The sequence below is a fragment of the Pseudopipra pipra genome, unplaced genomic scaffold, assembly GCF_036250125.1.
Source record: "Pseudopipra pipra isolate bDixPip1 unplaced genomic scaffold, bDixPip1.hap1 HAP1_SCAFFOLD_314, whole genome shotgun sequence".
Taxonomy (NCBI): domain Eukaryota; kingdom Metazoa; phylum Chordata; class Aves; order Passeriformes; family Pipridae; genus Pseudopipra; species Pseudopipra pipra.
Genome location: NW_026990793.1, coordinates 18,718 through 44,717, shown reverse-complemented (window position 1 = coordinate 44,717; position 26,000 = coordinate 18,718). Strand labels below are relative to the sequence as shown.

At 47.3% G+C, this 26,000-nt stretch overlaps 1 protein-coding gene across 3 annotated transcripts; it reads right to left on the bottom strand.

Moving 5' to 3' along the window:
* Positions 1–2,255: 2,255 nt before the first annotated feature.
* KHDC4 (KH domain containing 4, pre-mRNA splicing factor) lies at positions 2,256–24,754 on the bottom strand. Of its 3 annotated transcripts, none has more exons than XM_064643534.1 (13): positions 24,645–24,754; positions 24,324–24,564; positions 22,416–22,544; positions 22,029–22,108; positions 20,822–20,874; positions 18,610–18,773; positions 14,262–14,473; positions 12,053–12,113; positions 11,289–11,346; positions 9,473–9,726; positions 7,816–7,971; positions 5,951–6,063; positions 2,256–2,369 (listed from the first exon to the last, which is right to left on the bottom strand). In XM_064643534.1, exons 1-13 carry the CDS (start codon positions 24,698–24,700, stop codon positions 2,315–2,317), a joined length of 1,632 nt encoding a protein of 543 aa, XP_064499604.1. In that variant the 5' UTR covers positions 24,701–24,754; the 3' UTR covers positions 2,256–2,314. The 3 variants fall into 3 exon arrangements, with proteins under 3 accessions (XP_064499604.1, XP_064499606.1, XP_064499605.1); XM_064643536.1 differs by having other exon boundaries at positions 5,951–6,035; XM_064643535.1 differs by having other exon boundaries at positions 22,416–22,538.
* Between the last annotated feature and the right edge of the window lie 1,246 nt (positions 24,755–26,000).

Sequence of the window (26,000 nt, the reverse complement as noted above, 5' to 3'; positions counted from 1 at the left end):
TAATTGTCAATTGTTAGTTGGACACCGGCGGAGGTGACGAGGCCAGCGCAGATCCGGGGAGGCCGCGGGACGGGAGCGGGATCCGGCGGGGCCATGGAAGAGAGAGAAACGAGACAGAAACACACAAAAAAGGCAAAGTTAGCACAGGGCAGGGCCACGGCACCCAGAGAGCAAGGCCAGGAAAAGTGGGGGTCGCAGGGAGGAGCTGGGAGCGCCCGCACGGCGCAGAAAAGGCAGGGAAGGCACCTTAAAATGGCGTGGGAAAATAGTAAAAAATGAGCTTAAAGTGTGGAAGGAAGTCGTGGAAAAATCGCCTTGAAAAGCACCAAAAGGTGGCGTGAAAATGGAAAAAGTTCTGGTTAAAAAAAAGGCAAAAAATCGGGTGGAAAATGGGAAAAAATCGGGTTAAAAATGGAAAAAAATCGGGTTAAAAATGGAAAAAATTCTGGTTAAAAAAAGGCAAAAAATCGGTTTAAAAATGGAAAAAAATCGGGTTAAAAATAGAAAAAAATCGGGTTAAAAATGGAAAAAATTCTGGTTAAAAAAAGGCAAATAATCGGGTGGAAAATGGAAAAAAATCGGGTTAAAAATAGAAAAAAATCGGCTAAAAAATAGGAAAAAAATCAGCTTAAAAATAGGAAAAGTCAGGTGAAAATACAAAAAATTCTGTTTAAAAAAAAGAGAAAAAAATCGGCTGACAAATGGAAAAAATATCATGGAAAGGTAGAAAAAAATTCTGTTTAAAAAAAGAGAAAAAAAATCGGCTGACAAATGGAAAAAATATCATGGAAAGGTAGAAAAAAATTCTGTTTAAAAAAAGAGAAAAAATCATGTAAAGGCAGAAAAAAATCCCGGTTAAAAGAAGAGAAAAAATTGGTTTAAAAATGGAAAAAATCACGTTTAAAAAAAAAGACAAAAAATCGGCTTAAAAATGGAAAAAAAATGACGAAAAAAATCCCGTTTAAAAAAAGAGAAAAAATCGGCTGAAAAAAAATTAAAAATTGCATAAATACAAAAAAGTCACGTTAAAAATACATAAAATACATTAAAAAAAGACAATAAAATCACAAAACATATAAAAAATCACATTAAAATATAAAATAATCCCATTAAAAATACAAAAAAATCCCATTAAAATACAAAAAAATTGCATTAAAAGAGACCAAAAAATCAGCTTAAAAAAAGACAAAAAATATCACATTATAAACACAAAAAAATCACATTAAAAAAGACAAAAAAATCAGCTTTAAAAGAAGACAAAAAAAATCAGCTATAAAAATAACAAAAAAACCATATAAAAATACAAAAAAATCATACAAGAAATACAAAAAATTGCATCAAAAACCCACAAAAACCACATAAAAATACAAAAAAAAATCACATTAAAATAACACCAAAAAATCACATAAAAACACAAAAATCACATTAAGAAAAAAGACAAAAAAATCAGCCTAAAAAATTAAAAAAAAAAATCTCATTAAAAATACAAAAAAATCCACATTAAAAATACAAAGAAATCACATAAAAAATACCAAAAAATTCCATTAAAAAAACCACCAAAAAGTCACATGAAAATACCAAAAAACCACAATCACATTTAAAAATATCAAAGAAATCGCATTAAAATACAAAAAATCACATTAAAATACGAAAAAAATTGCCCTAAAAATAAAAAAAATCACATTAAAAATACCAAAAAAATCGCATTAAAAATACCGAAAAAATCACAATTAAAATACAAAAAAAATCACGATAAAAATACCAAAAAATCGCACTAAAAATACCGAAAAAATCGCATTAAAAATATTAAAAAATCACATTAAAAATACAAAAAAATCACGATAAAAATACAAAAAAAAATCACATTAAAATACAAAAAAAATGCATTAAAAATCCAAAAAGTGCCTTAAAAATATAGAAAAAAATCGCCTTAAAAATATAGAAAAAATCGCCTTAAAAATACAAAAAAATGACATTAAAATAAAAAAAAAATCGCCTTAAAAATACCCAAAAAATGACATTAAAATACAAAAAAAATACCTTAAAAATACCAAAAAAATCACATTAAAATACCAAAAAATGACCTTAAAAATACCCAAAAAATCACATTAAAATACCAAAAAATTGCCTTAAAAAATGCCCAAAAAATCACATTAAAATACCAAAAAATCGCCTTAAAAAATGCCCAAAAAATCACATTAAAATAGCAAAAAATTGCCTTAAAAATGCCCAAGTAGTGCCCTGAAAAGCAGAAGGGAAGGGGGGGACACTCACCGTGGCTGCCGGGCGCTGCCCCCGCTCCCTTTTCTCTCCCTCAGGCTCCGATTTCAGCCCCCGGGACGGGAAACGCCGGCGGAGGCATCAACTGCCTGGGGAGCAAGGGAAACCTTGGAATTCTGGGGGAAAACCTTGGAATTCTGGGGGAAAAACCTTGGAATTCTGGGGTTTACAGGGAAACCTTGGAATTCTGGGGTTTACAGGGAAACCTTGGAATTCTGGGGTTTACAGGGAAAAACCTTGGAATTCTGGGGTTTACAGGGAAAAACCTTGGAATTCTGGGGGAAAAACCTTGGAATTCTGGGGTTTTACAGGGAAAACCCTTGGAATTCCAGGGTTTACAGGGAAAAACCTTGGAATTCTGGGGTTTACAGGGAAAAACCTTGGAATTCCGGGTTTGACAGGGAAAAACCTTGGAATTCTGGGGTTTGACAGGGAGAACCTTGGAATTCTGGGGTTTACAGGGAAACCTTGGAATTCTGGGGTTTGACAGGGAAACCTTGGAATTCTGGGGTTTACAGGGAAACCTTGGAATTCTGGGGTTTGACAGGGAAAAAACCTTGGAATATCTGGGGTTTGACAGGGAAAAACCTTGGAATTCTGGGGTTTACAGGGAAACCTTGGAATTCTGGGGTTTACAGGGAAACCTTGGAATTCTGGGGTTTACAGGGAAACCTTGGAATTCTGGGGTTTACAAGGGAAAAACCTTGGAATTCCAGGGTTTACAGGGAAAAACCTTGGAATTCTGGGGTTTACAGGGAAAAACCTTGGGAATTCCGGGGTTTGACAGGGAAACCTTGGAATTCTGGGGTTTGACAGGGGAAACCTTGGAATTCTGGGTTTACAGGGAAACCTTGGAATTCTGGGGTTTACAGGGAAACCTTGGAATTCTGGGGTTTGACAGGGAAAAACCTTGGAATTCTGGGGTTTGACAGGGAAAAACCTTGGAATTCTGGGGTTTGACAGGGAAACCTTGGAATTCTGGGGTTTACAGGGAAACCTTGGAATTCTGGGGTTTACAGGGGAAAAACCTTGGAATTCTGGGGGTTTACAGGGAAACCTTGGAATTCTGGGGTTACAGGGAAACCTTGGAATTCTGGGGTTTACAGGGAAAAACCTTTGGAATTCTGGGGGAAAAACCTTGGAATTCTGGGGTTTACAGGGAAAAACCTTGGAATTCCTGGGGTTTACAGGGAAACCTTGGAATTCCTGGGGTTTACAGGGAAAAAACCTCCATATTCCTGGGATTGACAAGGAAAAACCTTGGAATTCCTGGGGTTTACAAGGAAAAACCTTGGAATTCCTGGGGTTTACAAGGAAAAACCTTGGAATTCTGGGGTTTACAGGGAAACCTTGGAATTCTGGGGTTTACAGGGAAAAACCTCGGAATTCTGGGGTTTACAGGGAAACCTTGGAATTCTGGGGTGTTTACAGGGAAACCTTGGAATTCTGGGGGAAAAACCTTGGAATTCTGGGGTTTTACAGGTTGAAAAACCTTGGAATTCTGGGGGTTTGACAGGGAAAAACCTTGGAATTCCTGGGGTTTACAGGGAAACCTTGGAATTCTGGGGTTTACAAGGGAAAAACCTCCATATTCCTGGGTTTTTATAAGGAAAAAACCTTGGAATTCCATGGGTTTTTATAAGGAAAAAACCTTGGAATTCCTGGGTTTTTATAAGGAAAAACCTTGGAATTCCTGGGTTTTTATAAGGAAAAACCTTGGAATTCCAGGGGTTTACAGGGAAAAACCTTGGAATTTCTGGGGTTTACAAGGAAAAAACCTGGATATTCCTGTGGTTTACAAGGAAAAACCTCCATATTCCTGGGTTTTTATAAGGAAAAAGCTTGGAATTCCTGGGGTTTACAGGGAAAAACCTTGGAATTCCGGGGGTTTACAGGGGAAAAACCTTGGAATTCTGGGGGTTTACAGCAGGACAAGAGTGAAAGGCAATGAAATCCCAAATTCCTGACTCGGAGCTGGACTGGGAACAGGGGCTGTGCTGGGAGCAGAACTAATAAAAGCTGATTAAAAGTAATTAAATCCCCCAAAAATGCAAAAAAATCACCTTGAAAAATACAAAAAATTGTGTTAAAAAAATATACCAAGAATTGTGTTAAAAAATACCAAAAAATACCTTAAAAAAAAAACGCAAAATCACATTAAAAATAACAACAAATACCAAAATCAACCGTTAAAATATAAAAAATTACCAAAATATACCAAAAATCGCGTTAAAAATACAACAAAAATTCCGTTAAAAAATACAAAAAATTCCATTAAAAATACAAAAATTCCGTTAAAAATACAAAAATCCATGAAATACAATCTAAAATACAAAATCTACATTAAAAATACAAAAATTACTTCAAGGAAAATATACCAATTAAAAATATCAAACACAAAATTACAAAAAAATCAAAAATCACATTAAAAATACCAAAAATCCTACACATTAAAATATGAAAAATCCACATAAACATTAAAAAACCCATAAAAATACGAAAAATCACATTAAAATATACAAAAAACACATTAAAAATACAAAATCACTAAAAACACATAAAAAATATTACAAAATCACATAAAATAATATACAAAAAAATCACATAAAAATAAAAATCACAAAAAAAATACAAAAAATCATTAAAAAATTACAAAAAATCACAATAAAATACTAAAAATCACATAAAAAATAATAAAATCACATAAAACACAAAAAAAAAATCACAAAAAAAACAAAAATCACATTAAAAATATTAAAAATCACAAAAAAATACAAAAAAATCACATAAAAAATATTAAAAAACCACAAAAAATACAAAAAATCACAATAAAAATATTAAAAAATCACAAAAATACAAAAAATCACATTAAAAAATATTAAAAAATCACACAAAAAATCACATTAAAAAATATTAAAAAATCAGAAAAAAATACAAAAAATCACATTAAAAAATATTAAAAAATCACAAAAAATACAAAAATCACACATTAAAAATATTAAAAAAATCACGTTAAAAATATACAAAAGTCACAAAAAAATACAAAAAAAAATCACAGTAAAAAAATACAAAAAATCACATTAAAAGTATACAAAAAATCACATTAAAAATATACAAAATCACAGTAAAAAAAAATACAAAAATCACATTAAAAATATTAAAAAATCACAAAAAACCCCACAAAAAATCACATTAAAAATATACAAAAATCATGTTAAAAATATACAAAAAAATCACCAAAAAACCACAAAAAATCACATTAAAAATATAAAAAAATCACAAAAAATACAAAAACCCACAAAAAAATTTAAAAAATCTCATTAAAAATATAACTAAATAACAAAAAAATACAAAAAAATCACGAAAAACTACAAAAAAATCATATTAAAAATATACAAAAAATCACATTAGAAATATAAAAAAATCATCAAAAACCCCACAAAAAATCACATTAAAAATATACAAAAAATCACGTTAAAAATATACCAAAAAACCACAAAAAAATACAAAAAATCACATTAAAAATATAAAAAAATCACCAAAAAATACCAAAAAAAATCACATTAAAAAAAATACAAAAAACCTGCCTACGACGAAACAAGCCTCGAGTCACACGGAATTTGCTTCCCACGAGAAGCAGAAGCCCTGGGCCCTGTGTCCCCCCACTCACCTGTCCCTCTCTCTCTCCTTTCCTGAGGAACTTGCTGCCTTGGCCCCGGCTCCCTGGAGGTCGCTCGCACTGGAGAAGCCTGTACCTAAATTAGTCATATGAATGGGTCCATGCTATGAGCAGAAAAACACACGGCATTAGCACAGCTCCCCCTCCAACACGAGCTCCAGCTCCTCACTGCCACTGCCAGGAACAACCCACCTCCTCACAGCACTGGGGAGGAACCACTACATCACACAAACACCTCTGCTGCCTGCAAAAGTGCAGGAGGGCAAAGCTCACAGTTTCCCTGCGTGGATTTACCTCCTCAGGCAGCTCATCCTGAGCTGGGCAGGCCACAGGGATCTCTGCCTGTTTTCTCTAAAACTCCTTCTTGCCTCCAGGCAAAGATTTTATTATTAGGGGTTCTGCCTGAGGCATCCCCATCAGGGAAACACTCCCTTTCCTCCCATCAAAAAATACTGAAGAACTCAAAGTTAAGTTTTCTTAAAGTCATCTAACATTTGCTAGCTAAAAAAATAAAAAAAAATAATCAAATAAATGAATCTTTTAAACTAGGCTCCTTGAAATCCTCTCAAGTGCAACCTGCAAGGAAGGGAAGTGGGAAAATCTGGGAGTTATTGCCACGTTTCCCCTCCCTCTCCTTGAAACACCCACGAAAAAAAAATCCACTAAGCCCCCAAATAATCTGGGATGAGTTCAGGCCCAGCTTAAAGAGCAGTGAATCCACTCAGAGGCCCCAAAAGGGTGTTCTGGGATGACTGTTCTGGGACTGTTCTGGGATGACTGTTCTGGGATGACTGTTCTGGGATGACTGTTCTGGGACTGTTCTGGGATGACTGTTCTGCTCCCCCCTGTTCTGGGATGACTGTTCTGGTGTCCCCTGTTCTGGGATGACTGTTCTGGTGTCTCCTGTTCTGGGATGACTGTTCTGGGATGACTGTTCTGGTCCCCCCTGTTCTGGGATGACTGTTCTGCTCCCCCCTGTTCTGGGATGACTGTTCTGGTCCCCCCTGTTCTGGGATGACTGTTCTGGTGTCCCCCTGTTCTGGGATGACTGTTCTGGGATGACTGTTCTGGGATGACTGTTCTGGTCCCCCCTGTTCTGGGATGACTGTTCTGCTCCCCCCTGTTCTGGGATGACTGTTCTGGTGTCCCCTGTTCTGGGATGACTGTTCTGGTGTCCCCCTGTTCTGGGATGACTGTTCTGGTGTCCCCCTGTGCTGGGCTGACTGTTCTGGTCCCCCTGTTCTGGGATGACTGTTCTGGTCCCCCCTGTTCTGGGATGACTGTTCTGGTCCCCCCTGTGCTGGGATGACTGTTCTGGTCCCCCCTGTTCTGGGATGACTGTTCTGGTGTCCCCCTGTTCTGGGATGACTGTTCTGGTGTCCCCCTGTTCTGGGATGACTGTTCTGGTCCCCCCCTGTTCTGGGATGACTGTTCTGGTCCCCCCTGTTCTGGGATGACTGTTCTGGTCCCCCCTGTGCTGGGCTGACTGTTCTGGTGTCCCCTGTTCTTGGATGACTGTTCTGGTCCCCCCTGTTCTGGGATGACTGTTCTGGTCCCCCCTGTTCTGGGATGACTGTTCTGGTCCCCCCTGTTCTGGGATGACTGTTCTGGTCCCCCCTGTTCTGGGATGACTGTTCTGGTGTCCCCTGTTCTGGGATGACTGTTCTGGTGTCCCCTGTTTTGGGATGACTGTTCTGGTCCCCCCCCTGTTCTGGGATGATTGTTCTGGTGTCCCCCCTGTCCTGGGACTGCTGCCCTCTGCCCAAGGCCCTGCCAGGGAGGCTCAGCTGAGCCCCAGCTCTGCCCAGCCCCGCTGTGGCTCTGGGGAATGCAGAGAATGGCTGATTTTATTCCACCTGGTATCCCAGCAGTCCCGACTCCCTCTCGTCGGGCAGCTCCTCGGTGAAGCGTCTCTTTTGGCCCTGGGGGTGGGTTTGCACCTGGGGCTGAGCACCAGTTGGCAGGCTGGTTTTTACTGGGGCAGCAGGGAGGAAAGGAGCACTCAGCGGGCTCTGGAGTGCACAAGGTGGAGACAAAACACAGGGAGAAAGGGAGATTAGGCACAGAAATCGTTCACTCAGTGGGGGTTCATGCAGAGGGGCAGAACACAACCAGTCTGTCTTTGGGAAATGCAAAAGGAGGGGAAAGAAAATTCACAGCTTAGAGATAAATCAAATATTTCATCTGCAGGATGGTCCCACCTCAAACTCATCCTCACCTGTAACTCAAACTCCTCCTAATCTGTAACTCAGACTCATCCTAGTCTCTAACTCAGACTCATCCTAGTCTCTAACTCAGACTCCTCCTAACCTGTAACTCAAACTCCTCCTAACCTGTAACCCACACTCATCCCAATCTCTAACTCACTTATCCTAATCTCTAACCCAAACTCCTCCTAACCTGTAACCCAAACTCATCCCAATCTCTGACTCCTCCTAACCTGTAACTCAGACTCATCCTAATCTCTTAACTCCATCTCCTACTAACCTGTAACCCAAACTCATCCTAGTCTCTCAGACTCATCCTAATCTCTACCTCAGACTCCTCCTAACCTGTAACTCAGTCCTCTTAACCTGTAACTCAGACTCCTCCTGACCTGTAACTCAAACTCATCCCAATCTCTAACTCATCCTAACCTGTAACTCAAACTCATCCCAATCTCCAACTCATCCTAACCTGTAACCCAAACTCATCCCAATCTCTGACTCCTCCTAACCTGTAACCCAAACTCATCCCAATCTCTGACTCATCCTAACCTGTAACCCAGACTCATCCCAACCCAAACTCTCATCCCTGGCACTGGATGAGCTTTAAGGTCCCTTCCAACCCAAACCAGTCTGGGATCCTCTGATCCTCCCCTGGCACCTTTATCCCTTCAGAGACACCTCCACTAAAGCAAACCCAGGTTCCAAACCCCCTTCCCTTGCCTGAAGTCAGCCAGAATCCATCAGGGGCCTCCCAGCCTGGGCTGACACCTCCCAAAAACGAGCCACCCCCTGCCCTGAGAACATCCCCAACATCAGAACCCGCGGTGTGGAGCATCCACCCCACCCCTGAGCTGTCAGAGGGCAGCCCTGGCAGGGTAACCCCAACCCCAGAGTTCCCAAATCAGAGCTCTCCCCACGGAGCTGCTCTCTGGCAGCACACAGAGCCCAGGGGGTGCCCGTGGGCAGTACCTGTGCGGTGCTGGCAGGAGGCTGGACCTGGGGGATGGGGTACTGCGTGGGCACGGGCGGCACGGCCGCGGGCAGCGCCGGCAGAGTGACCCCAACCCCAGAGTTCCCAAATCAGAGCTCTCCCCATGGAGCTGCTCTCTGGCAGCACACAGAGCCCAGGGGGTGCCCGTGGGCAGTACCTGTGCGGTGCTGGCAGGAGGCTGGACCTGGGCAATGGGGTACTGCGTGGGCACGGGCGGCACGGCCGCGGGCAGTGCCGGCAGAGTGACCCCAACCCCAGAGTTCCCAAATCAGAGCTCTCCCCATGGAGAGCCCAGGGGGTGCCCGTGGGCAGTACCTGTGCAGTGCTGGCGGCAGGCTGGACCTGGGGGATGGGGTACTGCGTGGGCACGGGCGGCACGGCCGCGGGCAGCGCCGGCAGCACGCCGGGGGCCAGGGGCACGGCGGGGGGCACCAGGCCTGGCACCCCGTAGGGCGGCTGGACGGGCTGCTGGGGAGGGGGCACCACGGGGTACCCCGACTGGTACCCGTTGGAGGGGTAGTAGGACGGCTGGGACGGGACGCTGCTGATGGTGGCGGGCTGGGTGAAGCCTGGGGGGAGAAAGAGGGGGAGAGGAGGGTCAGGAAATCAATCAGCCACTTCAACTGATGCCTTGAGCCCCTAATGGGTTTTTTATTTTTCTAATATTGGTAAGCCTTATAAGTAGGTTTTAAAAGCAGCAACCCCCTCCCTCCTTTGTCCCTTGTCCCTTTCCCTTTCTAGCACCCTTCTAAGCCCCTAATGTTTTTTTTTAATTATTTTTCTAATATTGGTAAGCCTTGTAAGTTTTATAAGTAGATTTTAAAAGCAGCAACCCCCCCCCCTCCTTTGTCCCTTGTCCCTTTCCCTTGTTTACATATTCCTCACCCCTCTTACCCCATTCTATGCTCCCTATATCAATCCTACTCCTGAATCCAGTAGAAATGTTTAGTCTGATGCCTTAAGCCCCTAATGGTTTTTTATTTTTCTAATATTGGTAAGCCTTGTAAGTTTTATAAGTAGATTTTAAAAGCAGCAACCCCCCCCCCTCCTTTGTCCCTTGTCCCTTTCCCTTGTTTACATATTCCTCACCCCTCTTACCCCATTCTATGCTCCCTATATCAATCCTACTCCTGAATCCAGTAGAAATGTTTAGTCTGATGCCTTAAGCCCCTAATGGTTTTTTATTTTTCTAATATTGGTAAGCCTTGTAAGTTTTATAAGTAGGTTTTAAAAGCAGCAACCCCCTCCCTCCTTTGTCCCTTGTCCCTTTCCCTTTCTAGCACCCTTCTAAGCCCCTAATGTTTTTTTTTTATTATTTTTCTAATATTGGTAAGCCTTGTAAGTTTTATAAGTAGATTTTAAAAGCAGCAACCCCTCCCTCCTTTGTCCCTTTCCCTTTCTCTCCAGCAGTTTACACATTCCTTAACCCTCTTACCCCATTCTATGCTCCCTATATCAATCCTACTCCTGAATCCAGTAGAAATGTTTAGTCTGATGCCTTAAGCCCCTAATGGTTTTTTATTTTTCTAATATTGGTAAACCTTATAAGTTTTATAAGTAGGTTTTAAAAGCAGCAACCCCCTCCCTCCTTTGTCCCTTGTCCCTTTCCCTTTCTCTCCAGCACCCTTGTTTACACATTCCTTACCCCTCTTACCCCATTCTATGCTCCCTATATCAATCCTACTCCTGAACACAGCAGAGATGTTTAGTCTTTTGTCAAGGCAAGGCCTAAATTGTTGGCAGAACAGCATATCAGGGCCTAAACCACAGAACACAGTCAAGAATTAGGTAACTATGGACCCTTTGTGCTCTGATGAAGACAAAGATGGGATGAACAGGGGGTCCCAAAATGCACCCCAGACTCATTTTCAGGGGGTGGACCCAGGGTGGTCCAGAGGAGAGGCCACAGGGTGGGCACATCTGGGACTGGATGGATGGTGTTATAAAATGTGACCTCTCAGGCACGGCCAGTGTGTGTCCTGTAACATCTTGGCCTTGGCAAATAAACCCTTTCTTATCTCACCCCTAATTAACTGCTCTGGAGACTTTTTCAGCACCAAAATTCCACGGCAACAAACAGCAAATGGAGAAGGGGCTGGGCCCTGAAAGCTGAGCTGGGGCTGGGATTTACCTGCCAGGGGGACTGCAGTGGTTATCTGGTTCACAAAGCGGGAGTACTCGGCGTGAACCTGCAAAGGATCCCCAGAGATCACACAACAAACATCCCAAATGAACCCCCCAAACCTGGGAGTGTGTCCTGCTGACCACAGAACACGCCAGGCACAAGGACAGCAACGACCCAAACATGGACACCCACCCACCAACACCCCAGGGAACAGCCCCCGTTGGCCCCTCTGGGGTAGATCCATGTAAAATATGGGATAACCTTTCCCAGGTTAAGAGAAGTCAAAAAGAATGGCAAATAAATAAATTGCTACAGCAGAGACAAGATACTCTGAGAACCCAAAAGCTTCCATGTATTTTTGTCAAAGGAGACTTTGTAGCCTACACTCAATTATCAACATTAACAGAATATTAACAGAAACCCCCAGGGTTTTACTCCATTTGCATTCATGTGAGAAAAGCTTAAGGTAGAAATTCATTTTGTGAGAGATTTTTTAGGATTTTTTTTCGGTTACACCAATCACTTCCTCTTTCCTGAAGCAGACAGTGCAGCTCTGGACAGCATGGGAAGCTTTTTTCCCCCCCTAAAATTCCACTACTACAGCTCCACCCTGAGAAATGTTCATTGTCTGTACAAGAATTAAGGCAGCAGCTCTTGGAAGGGAAAACCCCTGAGCAAGTCAGACACACAGACATCAAAAAGAGCATTAAAAAATCACCCCCCAAAGCTCCACCAGGCTCTGAAAGCTGGTGTTTGTAAGAGCTACTCACCGTTTGCAAGAGGTTCTCACACAGCTTTTTAGCAGCTGCCAAACCCTCTGGCTTTGGGTGGCTGAAAGGACAGACAAAAGAAAAAACAAAAACACCTCATCAGCACAACTCTGTCAGATTTGGGAGCTCCCTCTTCCATCAGCAACCTGCTGTCAGACTCATCCCCTTGGGAAGAAACTCTGGTCTAAGAATTAGGGTTTCAAGAAGAAACCTTGGTCTGGTGGAAGGTGTCCCTGCTCTTGGCAGGGGGTGGAACTGGACGAGCTTTAAGGTCCCTTCCAACCCAAACCACTCTGGGATTCTCTCATTCTACTCTGGCACCGCAGGGTTGATTCTTTATCACTTTACAGACACCTCAGTTAAAGGAAAATCAGGTTCAATCAACTTCATGGGCATGAAGGGAGTTGGAATGAAGGATTTCCCAACATTAAACCACATTGCTGGGTCAAGAACTGGCTGGAGGGCCAGGGAGAGCTGGGGATGGAGCTGCATCCAGGTGGATCTGGGCACTGGGGGTGTCCCCAGGGGGATGGAGCTGCATCCAGGGGGGATCTGGGCACTGGGGGTGTCCCCAGGGGGGATCTGGGCACTGGGGGTGTCCCCAGGGGGATGGAGCTGCATCCAGGTGGATCTGGGCACTGGGGGTGTCCCCAGGGGGGATGGAGCTGCATCCAGGGGGGATCTGGGCACTGGGGGTGTCCCCAGGGGGGATGGAGCTGCATCCAGGGGGGATCTGGGCACTGGGGGTGTCCCCAGGGGGGATCTGGGCACTGGGGGTGTCCCCAGGGGGATGGAGCTGCATCCAGGGGGGATCTGGGCACTGGGGTGTGTCCAGGGGGATGGAGCTGCATCCAGGGGGGATCTGGGCACTGGGGGTGTCCCCAGTTGGGCCCAGTCCTGTTCAATGTCTCTATTGATGATCGGGGTGAAGGGATCCAGTGAACCATCACAAACGTGCAGGGGACACCAAGCTGGGGGTGGATCTGCTGGAAGGCAGGAGGGCTCTGCAGAGGGACCTGGACAGGCTGGATCCAGGGGCTGATTCCAACGGGATGAGGTTCAACCAGGCCCAGGGGCACAACAACCCCCGGCAGCCCCCCGGGCTGGGCCAGAGGGGGAAGGGAGCTGGGATTTGGGATGGGCAGGAAGCTGAACAGGAGCCAGAGTGTGCCCAGGGGGCCAAGAGGGCCGATGGATCCTGGCCTGGCTCGGGATCAGGGGGCAGCAGGAGCAGGGCAGGGATTGTGCCCCTGGGAGGCCTCCCCTCGAGGGCCGTGTCCAGCTCTGGGCCCTCAGCTCAGGAAGGACATGGAGGGGCTGGAGCAGGGCCAGGGAAGAGCAGCCAGGCTGGGGAAGGGGCTGGAGCACAATTCCCGTGAGGAGAGGCTGAGGGAGCTGGGGGGGCTCAGCCTGGACAGGAGGAGGCTCAGGGGAGACCTCCCCACTCAGCACAACTCCTGACAGGAGGGGGGGTCGGGCTCTGCTCCCAGGAACCAGCAGCAGGACAGGAGGGGCTCCAGCTGTGCCAGGGGAGGTTTAGGTTGGACATTAGGAAGGAATTCTTTCCAGAGAGAGTGACCTGACATTGGAATGGGCTGCCCAGGGAGGGGGTGGAGTCCCCACCCTCCATTCCCTGCAGGACTTTAAGCCCAGATTGGATGTGGCATCAGTGCCACGGGCTGGGAACCACAGCAGGTTTGGAGTGAGGGTTGGACTGGATGATCCCAGAGGGTTTTTCCTGTGATTCCCTGCCCCCAAATCCAGCTGTGACACCCCTGCCCATTCCCAGTGTCCCAGGGGATGGAGAGGGAGTGGGTGGTGCTGGATTTTAAGCCCAGACTGGATGTGGCATCAGTGCCACAGGCTGGGAACCATGGTGGGGCTGGATCAAAGGTTGGATTTGATGATCTCAGAGGGCTTTTCCAGCTTGGTTGATCCTGAGATTCTGTGATCCCCCCCGGGAACTGGCACACTGGTTGTTTTCTGGGCCCCTCCCATACCTGATGTAGATGCACATGGGCCCAGGGGATGGAGAGGGAGTGGATGGTGTTGGATTTTAAGCCCAGACTGGATGTGGCATCAGTGCCCCGGGCTGGGCTGGATCATCTGATTTGATGATCTCAGAGGGCTTTCCCAACCCAGTGACCCTGTAATTCTGTGATCCCCCCCAGAACTGGCACACTGGCTGGTTTTTGGACCCCTCCCATACCTGATGTAGATGTACATGGGCTCAAAGGCCTCTCTGCCCGAGGCTGGCTCGATGCACCCCGAGCCCTTCCCTCGCAGGAACACCTTGGCCCCCGTCTCCACCTGGATGTGCTGCAGGTACGAGCAGCCCGGCCCCTCCACCTTCTCCTTCACGTTGAAGGTGGGCACGGCGTGTTCCAGCCCCACAAACAGCTTGTCCTGCACATAGTGCATCTGCAAAGGGGCAGGGAGAGCTGATTATTGCACTCAGAATTAGGAAATGAGGGCAGAAGTCTCCTGCCTGCTGACAGCAGAGCTCGGTGTGAGATGGCACAGGGAGCCCTGGGCTGCTCTGGGACAGGACTGTGACAGGAGAGGGCAGTGTGAGATGGCACAGGGAGCCCTGGGCTGTGACAGGAGAGGTCAGTGTAGATGGCACAGGGAGCCCTGGGCTGTGACAGGAGAGGGCAGTGTGAGATGGCACAGGGAGCCCTGGGCTGTGACAGGACAGGTCAGTGTGAGATGGCACAGTGAGCCCTGGGCTGTGACAGGAGAGGGCAGTGTAGATGGCACAGTGAGCCCTGGGCTGTGACAGGAGAGGTCAGTGTGAGATGGCACAGGGAGCCCTGGGCTGTGACAGGAGAGGGCAGTGTAGATGGCACAGTGAGCCCTGGGCTGTGACAGGAGAGGGCAGTGTGAGATGGCACAGGGAGCCCTGGGCTGTGACAGGAGAGGGCAGTGTGAGATGGCACAGGGAGCCCTGGGCTGCTCTGAGAGCAGGAGAGGTCAGTGTGAGATGGCACAGTGAGCCCTGGGCTGTGACAGGAGAGGGCAGTGTGAGATGGCACAGTGAGCCCTGGGCTCCTCTGAGAGCAGGAGAGGTCAGTGTGAGATGGCACAGTGAGCCCTGGGCTGTGACAGGAGAGGTCAGTGTAGATGGCACAGGGAGCCCTGTGACAGGAGAGGTCAGTGTGAGATGGCACAGGGAGCCCTGGGCTGTGACAGGAGAGGGCAGTGTGAGATGGCACAGGGAGCCCTGGGCTGTGACAGGAGAGGTCAGTGTGAGATGGCACAGGGAGCCCTGGGCTGTGACAGGACAGGTCAGTGTGAGATGGCACAGTGAGCCCTGGGCTGTGACAGGAGAGGGCAGTGTGAGATGGCACAGGGAGCCCTGGGCTGTGACAGGAGAGGTCAGTGTGAGATGGCACAGGGAGCCCTGTGACAGGAGAGGTCAGTGTAGATGGCACAGTGAGCCCTGGGCTGTGACAGGAGAGGGCAGTGTGAGATGGCACAGGGAGCCCTGGGCTGTGACAGGAGAGGTCAGTGTGAGATGGCACAGGGAGCCCTGTGACAGGAGAGGTCAGTGTAGATGGCACAGTGAGCCCTGGGCTGTGACAGGAGAGGGCAGTGTGAGATGGCACAGGGAGCCCTGGGCTGTGACAGGACAGGTCAGTGTGAGATGGCACAGTGAGCCCTGGGCTGTGACAGGAGAGGGCAGTGTGAGATGGCACAGGGAGCCCTGGGCTGCTCTGGGGCAGGACTGCTCTCACCATCCCTTTGCTTTTAGGAGGCCACTGTCCCCTGAGTCTCACTCTCCAGACTCAGTCTCTTCAGTCCTCCAGATTTTAACAACACACAAGGGGGGGGGGTTGATTTTTGTTGTTGGGGTGGGGTTTTTTTTTATTTTTATTTATTTTTATTTTTAATTTTTATTTCAAAATAATTTTATTTTTATTTAATTTTTATTATTTTTATTTTTAATATTTTAATTGTTGTTATTAGTTTTTAATTCTTGTTTTAATTGTTATTTTGTTATTTTTATATTTAATTTTGGTTTTGATTTTTATTATTTCTATTTTTACTTTATTTTTAATCGTTTTATTTTAATTTTTTAATTCTTATTTTTAATTTTTATTTGGCTATTTTTATATTTTTGATTTTTATTATTTTTATTTTATTTTTAATTCTTATTTTAAATCCTATTTTTATTATTTTTATTTTTCATTTTTTGATTCTTATTTTTAATTTTTATTATTTTTATTTTATTTTTAAGTTTTATTTTTATTTTTAATTCTTACTTTTAATTTAATTTTTATTATTTCTATTTTTCATTTTTTTAATTCTTATTTTTAATTTTAATTTTGCTATTTTTATATTTTTTATTTTTATTATTTTTATTTTATTTTTAATAGTTTTATTTTTCTTTTTTAATTTTTATTTTTAATTTTTATATTTTTTATTTTTAATTTTATTTTTAAGTTTTATTTTTATTTTTAACTCTTTTTAATTTAATTTTTATTATTTTTATTTTTCATTTTTTAATTCTTATTTTTAATTTTAATTTTGCTATTTTTATATTTTTTATTTTTATTATTTTTATTTTATTTTTAATCGTTTTATTTTTCTTTTTTAATTTTTATTTTTAATTTTTATATTTTTTAATTTTAATTTTATTTTTAAGTTTTATTTTTATTTTTAACTCTTTTTAATTTAATTTTTATTATTTTTATTTTTCATTTTTTAATTCTTATTTTTAATTTTAATTTTGCTATTTTTATATTTTTTATTTTTATTTTATTTTTAATAGTTTTATTTTTCTTTTTTAATTTTTATTTTTAATTTTATTTTTTCAGTTTTAATGCTTTTAATTTTTATATCTCATGATTCCCACCCCAAATCCTGTCCCCATTGCCATTCCATGACTCCCAACCCTTGTCCCCAGAGCCATTCCATGACTCCCAACCCCTGTCCCCAGAGCCATTCCATGACTCCCACCCCAACCCCTGTCCCCAGAGCCATTCCATGAATCCCAACCCTTGTCCCCGGTGCCATTCCATGAATCCCAACCCTTGTCCCCAGAGCCATTCCCTGACTCCCACCCCAAACCCTGTCCCCAGAGCCATTCCATGAATCCCAACCCTTGTCCCCGGTGCCATTCCATGACTCCCACCCCAAACCCTGTCCCCGGTGCCATTCCATGACTCCCAAACCCTGTCCCCAGAGCCATTCCATGACTCCCAACCCTTGTCCCCAGAGCCATTCCATGAATCCCAACCCTGTCCCCAGAGCCATTCCATGACTCCCAACCCCTGTCCCCAGAGCCATTCCATGAATCCCAACCCTTGTCCCCAGAGCCATTCCATGACTCCCACCCCAAACCCTGTCCCCAGAGCCATTCCAGGAATCCCACCCCAAACCCTGTCCCCAGAGCCATTCCAGGAATCCCACCCCAATGGAACAGCCACCCTTGTCCCCAGAGCCATTCCATGACTCCCACCCCAAACCCTGTCCCCGGTGCCATTCCATGACTCCCAACCCTTGTCCCCAGAGCCATTCCCTGACTCCCAACCCTGTCCCTGGTGCCATTCCATGACTCCCAACCCTTGTCCCCAGAGCCATTCCATGAATCCCAAACCTTGTCCCCAGAGCCATTCCATGACTCCCACCCCAAATCCTGTCTCCAGAGCCATTCCATGACTCCCAACCCTTGTCCCCAGAGCCATTCCATGAATCCCAACCCCTGTCCCCAGAGCCATTCCATGACTTCCACCCCTTGTCCCCAGAGCCATTCCATGACTCCCACCACAAATCCTGTCCCCAGAGCCATTCCATGATTCCCAACCCTGTCCCCAGAGCCATTCCATGACTCCAACCCTTTTCCCCAGAGCCATTCCATGACTCCCACCCCATATCCTGTCTCCAGAGCCATTCCATGACTCCCACCCCATGACACTGACCCCAGAGCCATTCCATGAATCCCATCCCAGTAGAACAGCCAAACCCTGTCCCCAGAGCCATTCCATGAATCCCAACCCTTGTCCCCAGAGCCATTCCCTGACTCCCAACCCTGTCCCTGGTGCCATTCCATGACTCCCACCCCTTGTCCCCAGAGCCATTCCATGATTCCCAACCCTGTCCCCAGAGCCATTCCATGACTCCCAACCCCTGTCCCCAGAGCCATTCCATGACTCCCACCCCAAACCCTTGTCCCCAGAGTCATTCCCTGACTCCCACCCTTGTCCCCAGAGTCATTCCCTGACTCCCACCCTTGTCCCCAGAGCCATTCCATGACTTCCAACCCCTGTCCCCAGAGCCATTCCATGACTCCCACCCCAAACCCTTGTCCCCAGAGTCATTCCCTGACTCCCACCCCTTGTCCCCAGAGCCATTCCAGGAATCCCACCCCAACCCTGTCCCCAGAGCCATTCCATGACTCCCACCCCAAACACTGTCCCCAGAGCCACTCCATGACTCCCAACCCTTGTCCCCGGTGCCATTCCATGATTCCCAACCCTGTCCCCAGAGCCATTCCATGACTTCCACCCCTTGTCCCCGGTGCCATTCCCTGACTCCCACCCCAGGACACTGACCCCGGACTGGAAGGGGGGTTTCTGCCCCACGGCCGGGCTCAGGGGGGTGATGGGGGCTGGCTGGTGGTACACGGTGACCGTGGCCCCGTTGAAGGTGGGGCTGGAGCCCGTGGCTGCTTTCACCACCCCGTTGGTGATGATCTCCTTGATCCTGTTCACGGCTCCTGAGGGACACAAAAGGAAAATCGTTCCCGTTTTCCAGCTCAACCCAAACTGGGACACAACTGGGTTGTTGTGACAAGGGGACAGGCAGCAGGGGTTCATCTTCCTGTGGGGCCCTGGGATGGGAACCTAGGATGGCACCACCCAGGATGGCACCACCAAGGATGGCACCACCAAGGATGGCACCACTCAGGATGGCACCACCAAGGATGGCACCACCCAGGATGGCACCACCAAGGATGGCACCACCCAGGATGGCACCACCAAGGATGGCACCACCAAGGATGGCACCACCCAGGATGGCACCACCAAGGATGGCACCACCAAGGATGGCACCACCCAGGATGGCACCACCAAGGATGGCACCACCAAGGATGGCCCCAAGCCACCCCGGGGGAGCAGCTGGAGCTCTGGAAGGGGGCTGAAGTTGGATGTTTGGAAAAGGTCCCTCCCCCAGATGGGCAGACCCTGGGAATGCTCCCCAGGGCAGCGGGCACGGCCCCAGGGCTGCCAGGGCTCCAGGAGGGTTGGGACAACACCCCCAGGGCCAGGGGGGACTGCTGGGGTCTGGGCAGGGCCAGGGGGGACTGCTGGGGTCTGGGCAGGGCCAGGGGGGACTGCTGGGGTCTGGGCAGGGCCAGGGGCTGCAATCCATGATCCCTGAGAGTCCCTTCCAACTTGGGATTGTTTCTGTGGAACATCAGGGTTCCCTGCCCACTCCCACCCTGCAAAGCCTGGCCTAAGGTTTTAGGACAAACACCAACGTTATGGGACAAACATCAACGTTTTAGGATGAACACCAATGTTTTAGGACAAACACCAACGTTTTAGGATGAACACCAACGTTTTAGGACAAACACCAACATTTTAGGACAAACACCAACGTTATGGGACAAACACCAACATTTTAGGATGAACAGCAATGTTTAGGACAAACATCAAGGTTTTAGGTCCTGCAGTGGGGGAGGAACAACCCCAGGCACCGGCACAGGCTGGGAAGCAGCTCTGCAGGGAAGGCCCCGGGGGTGTGTCCTGGGGGGCATCAGGAAGAGAATTCCCAGCAGGTCAGGGAGTGATCCTGCCCCTCTGCCCAGCCCTGGGGGGGCACAGCTGGAGTGTGGGGCCAGTTCCCCTCAGGACAGGAGGGCCATGGAGCTCCTGGAGCGGGTCCAGGGGAGGTTGGGAGGATGCTGAAGGGGCTGGAGCATCTCTGTGACCAGGGGACACCGAGAGGGGACCTCCCCAGGGCGTGTCAGTGCCTGCAGGGATGGACCAGGCTCTGCTCGGGGCTGCCCAAAAACAGGACACAAAACTGAGGCCCACAAGTTCCACCTGGGCATGAGGAAGAATTTCCCTGGGCAGTGCCCAGTGTCCCTCCCTGCAGATATTCCAGAGCCTCCTGGACACATCCCACGTGCTCTGGGATGATCCTGAGCAGGGAGGTGGGACCAGGTGACCCCCTGAGGTCCCTCCCGACCTGCCCCATCCCGGGATTCCCAGGGAATTGTTGCCTCCATCTCTCCTGCTCCTGCAGGGAGCTCCTGGTCTGAGGGAGAGCTGAGATGGGGCTGGAGAAGGGGGTGGAAGGAGATGATTCCAGAGCTACCTGGACACATCCCACGTGCTCTGGGATAATTCTGAGCAGGGAGGAGGGACTGGGTGACCCCCTGAGGGCCCTCCCAACCTGCCCCATCCCGGGATTCCCAGGGAATTGTTGCCACCAAGGAGCTGATTCCAGAGCCACCTGGACACACCCCACGTGCCAGGGGGACGATCCTGCCTGGTGACCCAGTGTGGTCCCTTCCTGTCACTCTGTCCTGCTCCAGTGGGATCTGGGGGTGTTGTCCATGAGATCACCACTCCCCCACCTTCCCTGGGGTGTCTCCAAGGATTCCTGCCGGATGCAGCAGGAGGGACCTCGGGAATTTCTGGGCAGACCTTCCCAGTGTTTAACCACAGCCTGTTATCAACCCCAAGATATTCAGCAAGGCCACTCCCACAGCCCCTTTGTCCCAAAAAAACCAGGAAAAAAGGAATGTTTGGCACTTACTGTCCACCAGCTCCCGCGTCTGCCCCTGCACGTGGAGATACAAGGGACGATCCCTGGGGAGGGAATGTCAAAAATCCCATTAAACCCACGGACAACACACAAAATGGGCTCAGTTTAGGGGTTCAGTTTATGGGTTCAGTTTATGGGTTCAATTTATGGGTTCAATTTATGGGTTCAATTGAACTTCACAGCAAGGCTGCCACAAAGATCTACTCAAATAAGGGAATGCAAGTCCCTGGAGTATCACAGTGCTCAGGAAACACTGAAAAAATATGTTTATGGGATGATTTATTGAAGTTGTATCACGAGAAACTTGAATTTCTTTGGGCACAGAAGGTGAATGAACCAAAAGCAGTGAGGAATTTGGATTTGGGAAGCTGCAGAGTCCAGTGGGAAGAAGTTGAGCACAGTGGGATCTATTCCTGTTGATTGGTTTGGATGGAATTTCAAACAATATTAGGCAGGTAGGGAAGAAGTTGTGTGGGCAGGACCATCAAAATGGCAAATTAGGAATGGTGGCAAATTATGAATGATGGCAAATTATGAAAAATGGTAAATTATGAATGATGGCAAATTATTAAAAAAGTCAAATTATGAATGGTGGCAAATAATGAATTCTGGCAAAACATGACAAATGGAAAAACAGAAAAAAATGCAAAAATAGGAAAAATGGTAAAAAATTAATTATGGTAAAATATGGAAAAAATGGCAAATTATGACTTGTGGAAAATATGAACTGTGGTAAAAAATGAACCATGGCAAGTTATGAATTGTGGGAAATTACGAATTCTGGCTAAATATGAAAAATGGCAAGTTATGAATAGTGGCAAATTATGAATTGTGGCAACACATGAAAAGTGGCAAATTATGAAAAGTGGCTAAGTATGAAAAATGGGAAATTATGAATAGTGGGAAATTATGAATAGTGGGAAATTATGAATTGAGGCAAAATATAAAACCGGCAAGTTATGAATTGTGGCAAAATATGAATTATGGCAAATTATGAAAAAAGGCAAATTATGAGTTGTGGCAAAAATATGAATTGTGGCAAAGATATGAATTGTGACAAATTGTTATTTGTGGCAAATTATGAGTTGTGGTAAATGATGAGCAAAACTGCTCATGGAGAACAAAGCAAACAGGAGCCTCAGCAATTCCCCTCCCAAGGAGAGAAGAAATCAGAACCCCAAAGAAAAGAGCTACAAACCCAGGTCCCACTTTTGCTTTCTCCTCTGCAGTCATGAACCTGCCCCGGGTGGACACGGCGGCTCCGCTCAGGCGACTGATCTGCAAGAGATGGAAACCCGGGGGTCAGAGACCAACCATCAACAGAGCACCCCCCAAACACCAACATCCAGCCTGGGCTGCTGATTAAAAACCCCAAAGCCCTCAGTGGAGTGGTGGGAGAGCAGCTCTGACCTCACCAAACCACCTCCTGAGCGTCTCCACAAACACAACGGAAGGACTGAGCGGAACCTGCTGCAGGTTCCTCCCACCTCACGGGTCAAACCTGACTCTGAGTTCATTTTATGGGTTCAGAAGGTAAAGATGTCACGTAAGTTCAGCCCCAGCAGTGCTGCCAGGGCACTCCTACCTCGTCCTGGGTCTGGCCCCGGGTCAGCAGGTTCCTGCAGGTGAGGGGCACGTCGTTGATCTCCACCTCGGCCACCACCAGGTCATCCTTGCTCTTGCTGGCGGCTGGGCCTTTCCCCAGAGCCTGCAGCTTCAACAGAGAACATTCCCAGCGTTGGAAAGCCGTGGGGCAAGGAACAGCCCGGCCCCAGGGCTCGGGAGGGCCAAGGTCCTCCTCGTTTGGCCCTTCCCCAACGTCCTCCTCGCTCCCTTTCCAGGCACTGAACCCAAAATCTTCAGATATGAACAGAAACAACTCTGTGTCTGCTCAACCTGCCTCCTCACAACCCTGAGCCCAAACAAAGACACTTTATCTTCAGCACATTTTGACAGAATGATTAATGTTCCTGCTCTGGAAGGGGAGGAAGAGATGTAGGACTGAGCTGGGGAGCTGCTGAACAGCAACCAGGGCATCTCCCACTGGGACTGGCAGCTCTGACAGAGACCTGAGACTAAAGAAACACCAAGTTCATGTTTCCAGCTCCTTCTTATCTCAACTGCCTTTAAACACAGAGAGAATTTAGAGTTTCTGCTCAGGATCTGAACTCATCCACACTCCCCCCCTTCTCAAAAACGTAATATTTTGTGTCAGTATCGACATTCTAAGAAATAAAAAGGCAAAGAACCTCAGATTTAGGAGGAGTTGGGGGTTACCACAAAGACCTGGGAGCTTTTTTTTCAACGTGTGGAGTGAGTACAGCCTTCTAAAAGCTCTGGAATGGATTTTGGGGAGTTATAAACTTCAACCAAGACTCTATTTAAAAAAGAAAGAGAATTTTCCAGTAACACCCAACCACTCAGCAAATATCACAGGAAGGCACAGCACTTAAAAAAGAGCCACAGGGCAGCTGTGGAGGGACTCCAGTGCACTGCACAGACATTAAATTGTACAGACATTAAACTGTACAGACATTAAACTGCTCCACTCCTTCCACTTTTTTATTAAAAAAACCTACATTCGTTAATCTGCAGCTCCTTAATTTCCACCCCCTCCCAACCTGAAGTGTCACCAGAGTTTAATCACTCTGGGAAATGCCATCACTGAGCACTTCCTACCGACAGCAACGTGTGCAATAAAACCACATGCATGTTATAATTATATATGTTTTACTGTATTAAATAATAAAACCAATGTGCAGCAAAACTGCCAATCCCCAATGCAGGTTAATCCCTTGGTTAAGTGGCTCCCTCAGCACGGGGTGTCACCAGAGCTCGGGACAAAAGCAGAGGTGGAAGATTTGAGGCAGCAGCAGCAGCAGCACCTGCCAAGTTTTCGAGGTCTCAAAGTGCCAGATTTTACTTCCAGTGCCCAAAAAGGGCTTTAAAAAAAAACAACGGAGCCAGAGGGACTTGTTATACAGGGCAAGGGGGGTTTTAAACTGCCAGGTGGGATCCTGGGAAGGAATTCCTCCTTGTGAGGTGGGGAGGGGCTGGGATGGAATTCCCAGAGAAGCTGTGGCTGCCCCTGGATCCCTGGAAGTGTCCAAGGCCACTTTGGAGCAACCTGGGCCAGTGGAAGGTGTCCCTGCCCATGGAACTGGATGAGCTTTAAGGCCTTTTTCCAACCCAAATCAGGCTTTTCCATCAGCTCTGCTACCTGGAAAACCCTTCAGGAAAAACACTCTAAGAGCGGGGCTGGACGATCCTCGCGGGGTCCCTTCCAGCTTCCAGCCCACAACATTCCGTCATCCCGGGGAAAAACTTTATCTCCCCAGAGGCGGCTCCCTAAAGCCTCACAAGGCCTGACCCCACAGCTGAAGAAAAAATTAAAAGTGTATTTCCTGAGTGATTTTGTCGCCCCCAACTCCACCGTTTCCCGACAAACGACGGTCTCCGGAGCCCGCCCGTGAGGCCCCCCTGGCCCCCCCACCTTGTCGGCCGTGCTGGGCGCCGGCTTCAGCTTCCCCTTGGCCATCAGCATGGCGTTGATCTTCGCCGCCACGGCCGCGGCCGCATCCAGCGCTCCCGAGGGCGCCGCGGAGCCCTCGGAACCGGCCACGGCGGCGCCGCCATCGCCGCCCCCGCCGGCGAACGGCCGCCCGGGCAGCGGCGCCGTGCCGGGCAGCAGGAAGGTGGGAGCCGGGCCGGGCTGGTCCCACTTGCTGCGGCGCCTGGAAAAGAGGAGAGGAGGGTGAGGCGGTGCCCCCGCGGCGGCGGCGGGGCCGCCCCAGCCCGCCCGGCCGTGCCTCACCCGCCCGCGGCCCCCGCGTCCCGCTGCGCTCCGCCGCCCGCAGACATGGCCGACATGGCGCCCTCAGCGTCACTGCCGCCGGAGCCCGCCCCGCGCCGCCGCTTCCGGCGTCACCAGGGAGACCGCCGGGCACTTCCGGCCGTTGCCATGGAGATGGGCGGGGAACTTCCGGGTGATGCCAGGGAGATGGGCGGCAGCTTCCGGGTGTTGCCATGGAGACCGAGGGGGCCGGGAGGGGACGGGGAGAGGGAGCGGGAGCGGGGGGTCGGGGGATGATGGAATTGTAGGAGCGGGGGGTCGGGGGATGATGGAATTGTAGGAGCGGGGGGTCGGGGGATGATGGAATTGTAGGAGCGGGGGGTCGGGGGATCATGGAATTGTAGGAGCGGGGGGTCGGGGGATCATGGAATTGTAGGAGCGGGGGGTCGGGGGATCTTGGAATTGTAGGAGCGGGAGGTCGGGGGGTGGCTGAATGGGGGAGTCGCGGAGTCGCGGAATGATGGGATCCTGGAATCGCAGGGGAATGGCGCAATAGAATCCTGGAATCCCAGGATCATGGCATAATAGAACTGTAAAATCCTAGGATCAGGGAATCATAGGATCATGGAACATAGAGTCAGAATCATGGAATCATGGATTCATACGATTGTGGAATTATAGAATCATGGAATTACAGAGTCATGGAACCATAAAATCATGGAATTACAGAGTCATGGAACCATAAAATCATGGTATCACAGAATCATGGAATCATGAAATCACAGAATCATGGAATCATGGAATTACAGGATCATTGAATCATGGAATTATAGGCTCATTGAATCAGGGAATCATGGAATTATAGGATCATGGAATCATTGAATCATGGAATCATAGAATCATGGCATAACAGAATCACGGAATCATGGAATCACAGAATTGTGCAATCACAGAATCCTGGAATCACAGAACCACAGAATTGTGCAATCACAGGATCATAAAATCATGGAATCATAGGATCACGGAGTTATAGAATCATAGAATCATAAAATCATGGAATCTCAGAATCATGGAGTCACAGAGTCATGGAATCATAGAATCATGGAATCACAGAGTCATGGAATCACAGAGTCATGGAATCATAGAATCATGGAATCACAGAGTCATGGAATCACAGAGTCATGGAATCATAGAATCATGGAATCTCAGAATCATGGAGTCACAGAATCACAGAACCATGGAATCATGGAATCACGGAATAATGGAGTCAGGGAATCACAGAATCACGGCATAACGGAATCACAGAATCGTGGGACCACAGAATCTTGGAATCAGGGAATCACAGAGTCAGGGAATCATAGAATGATGGAATCACAG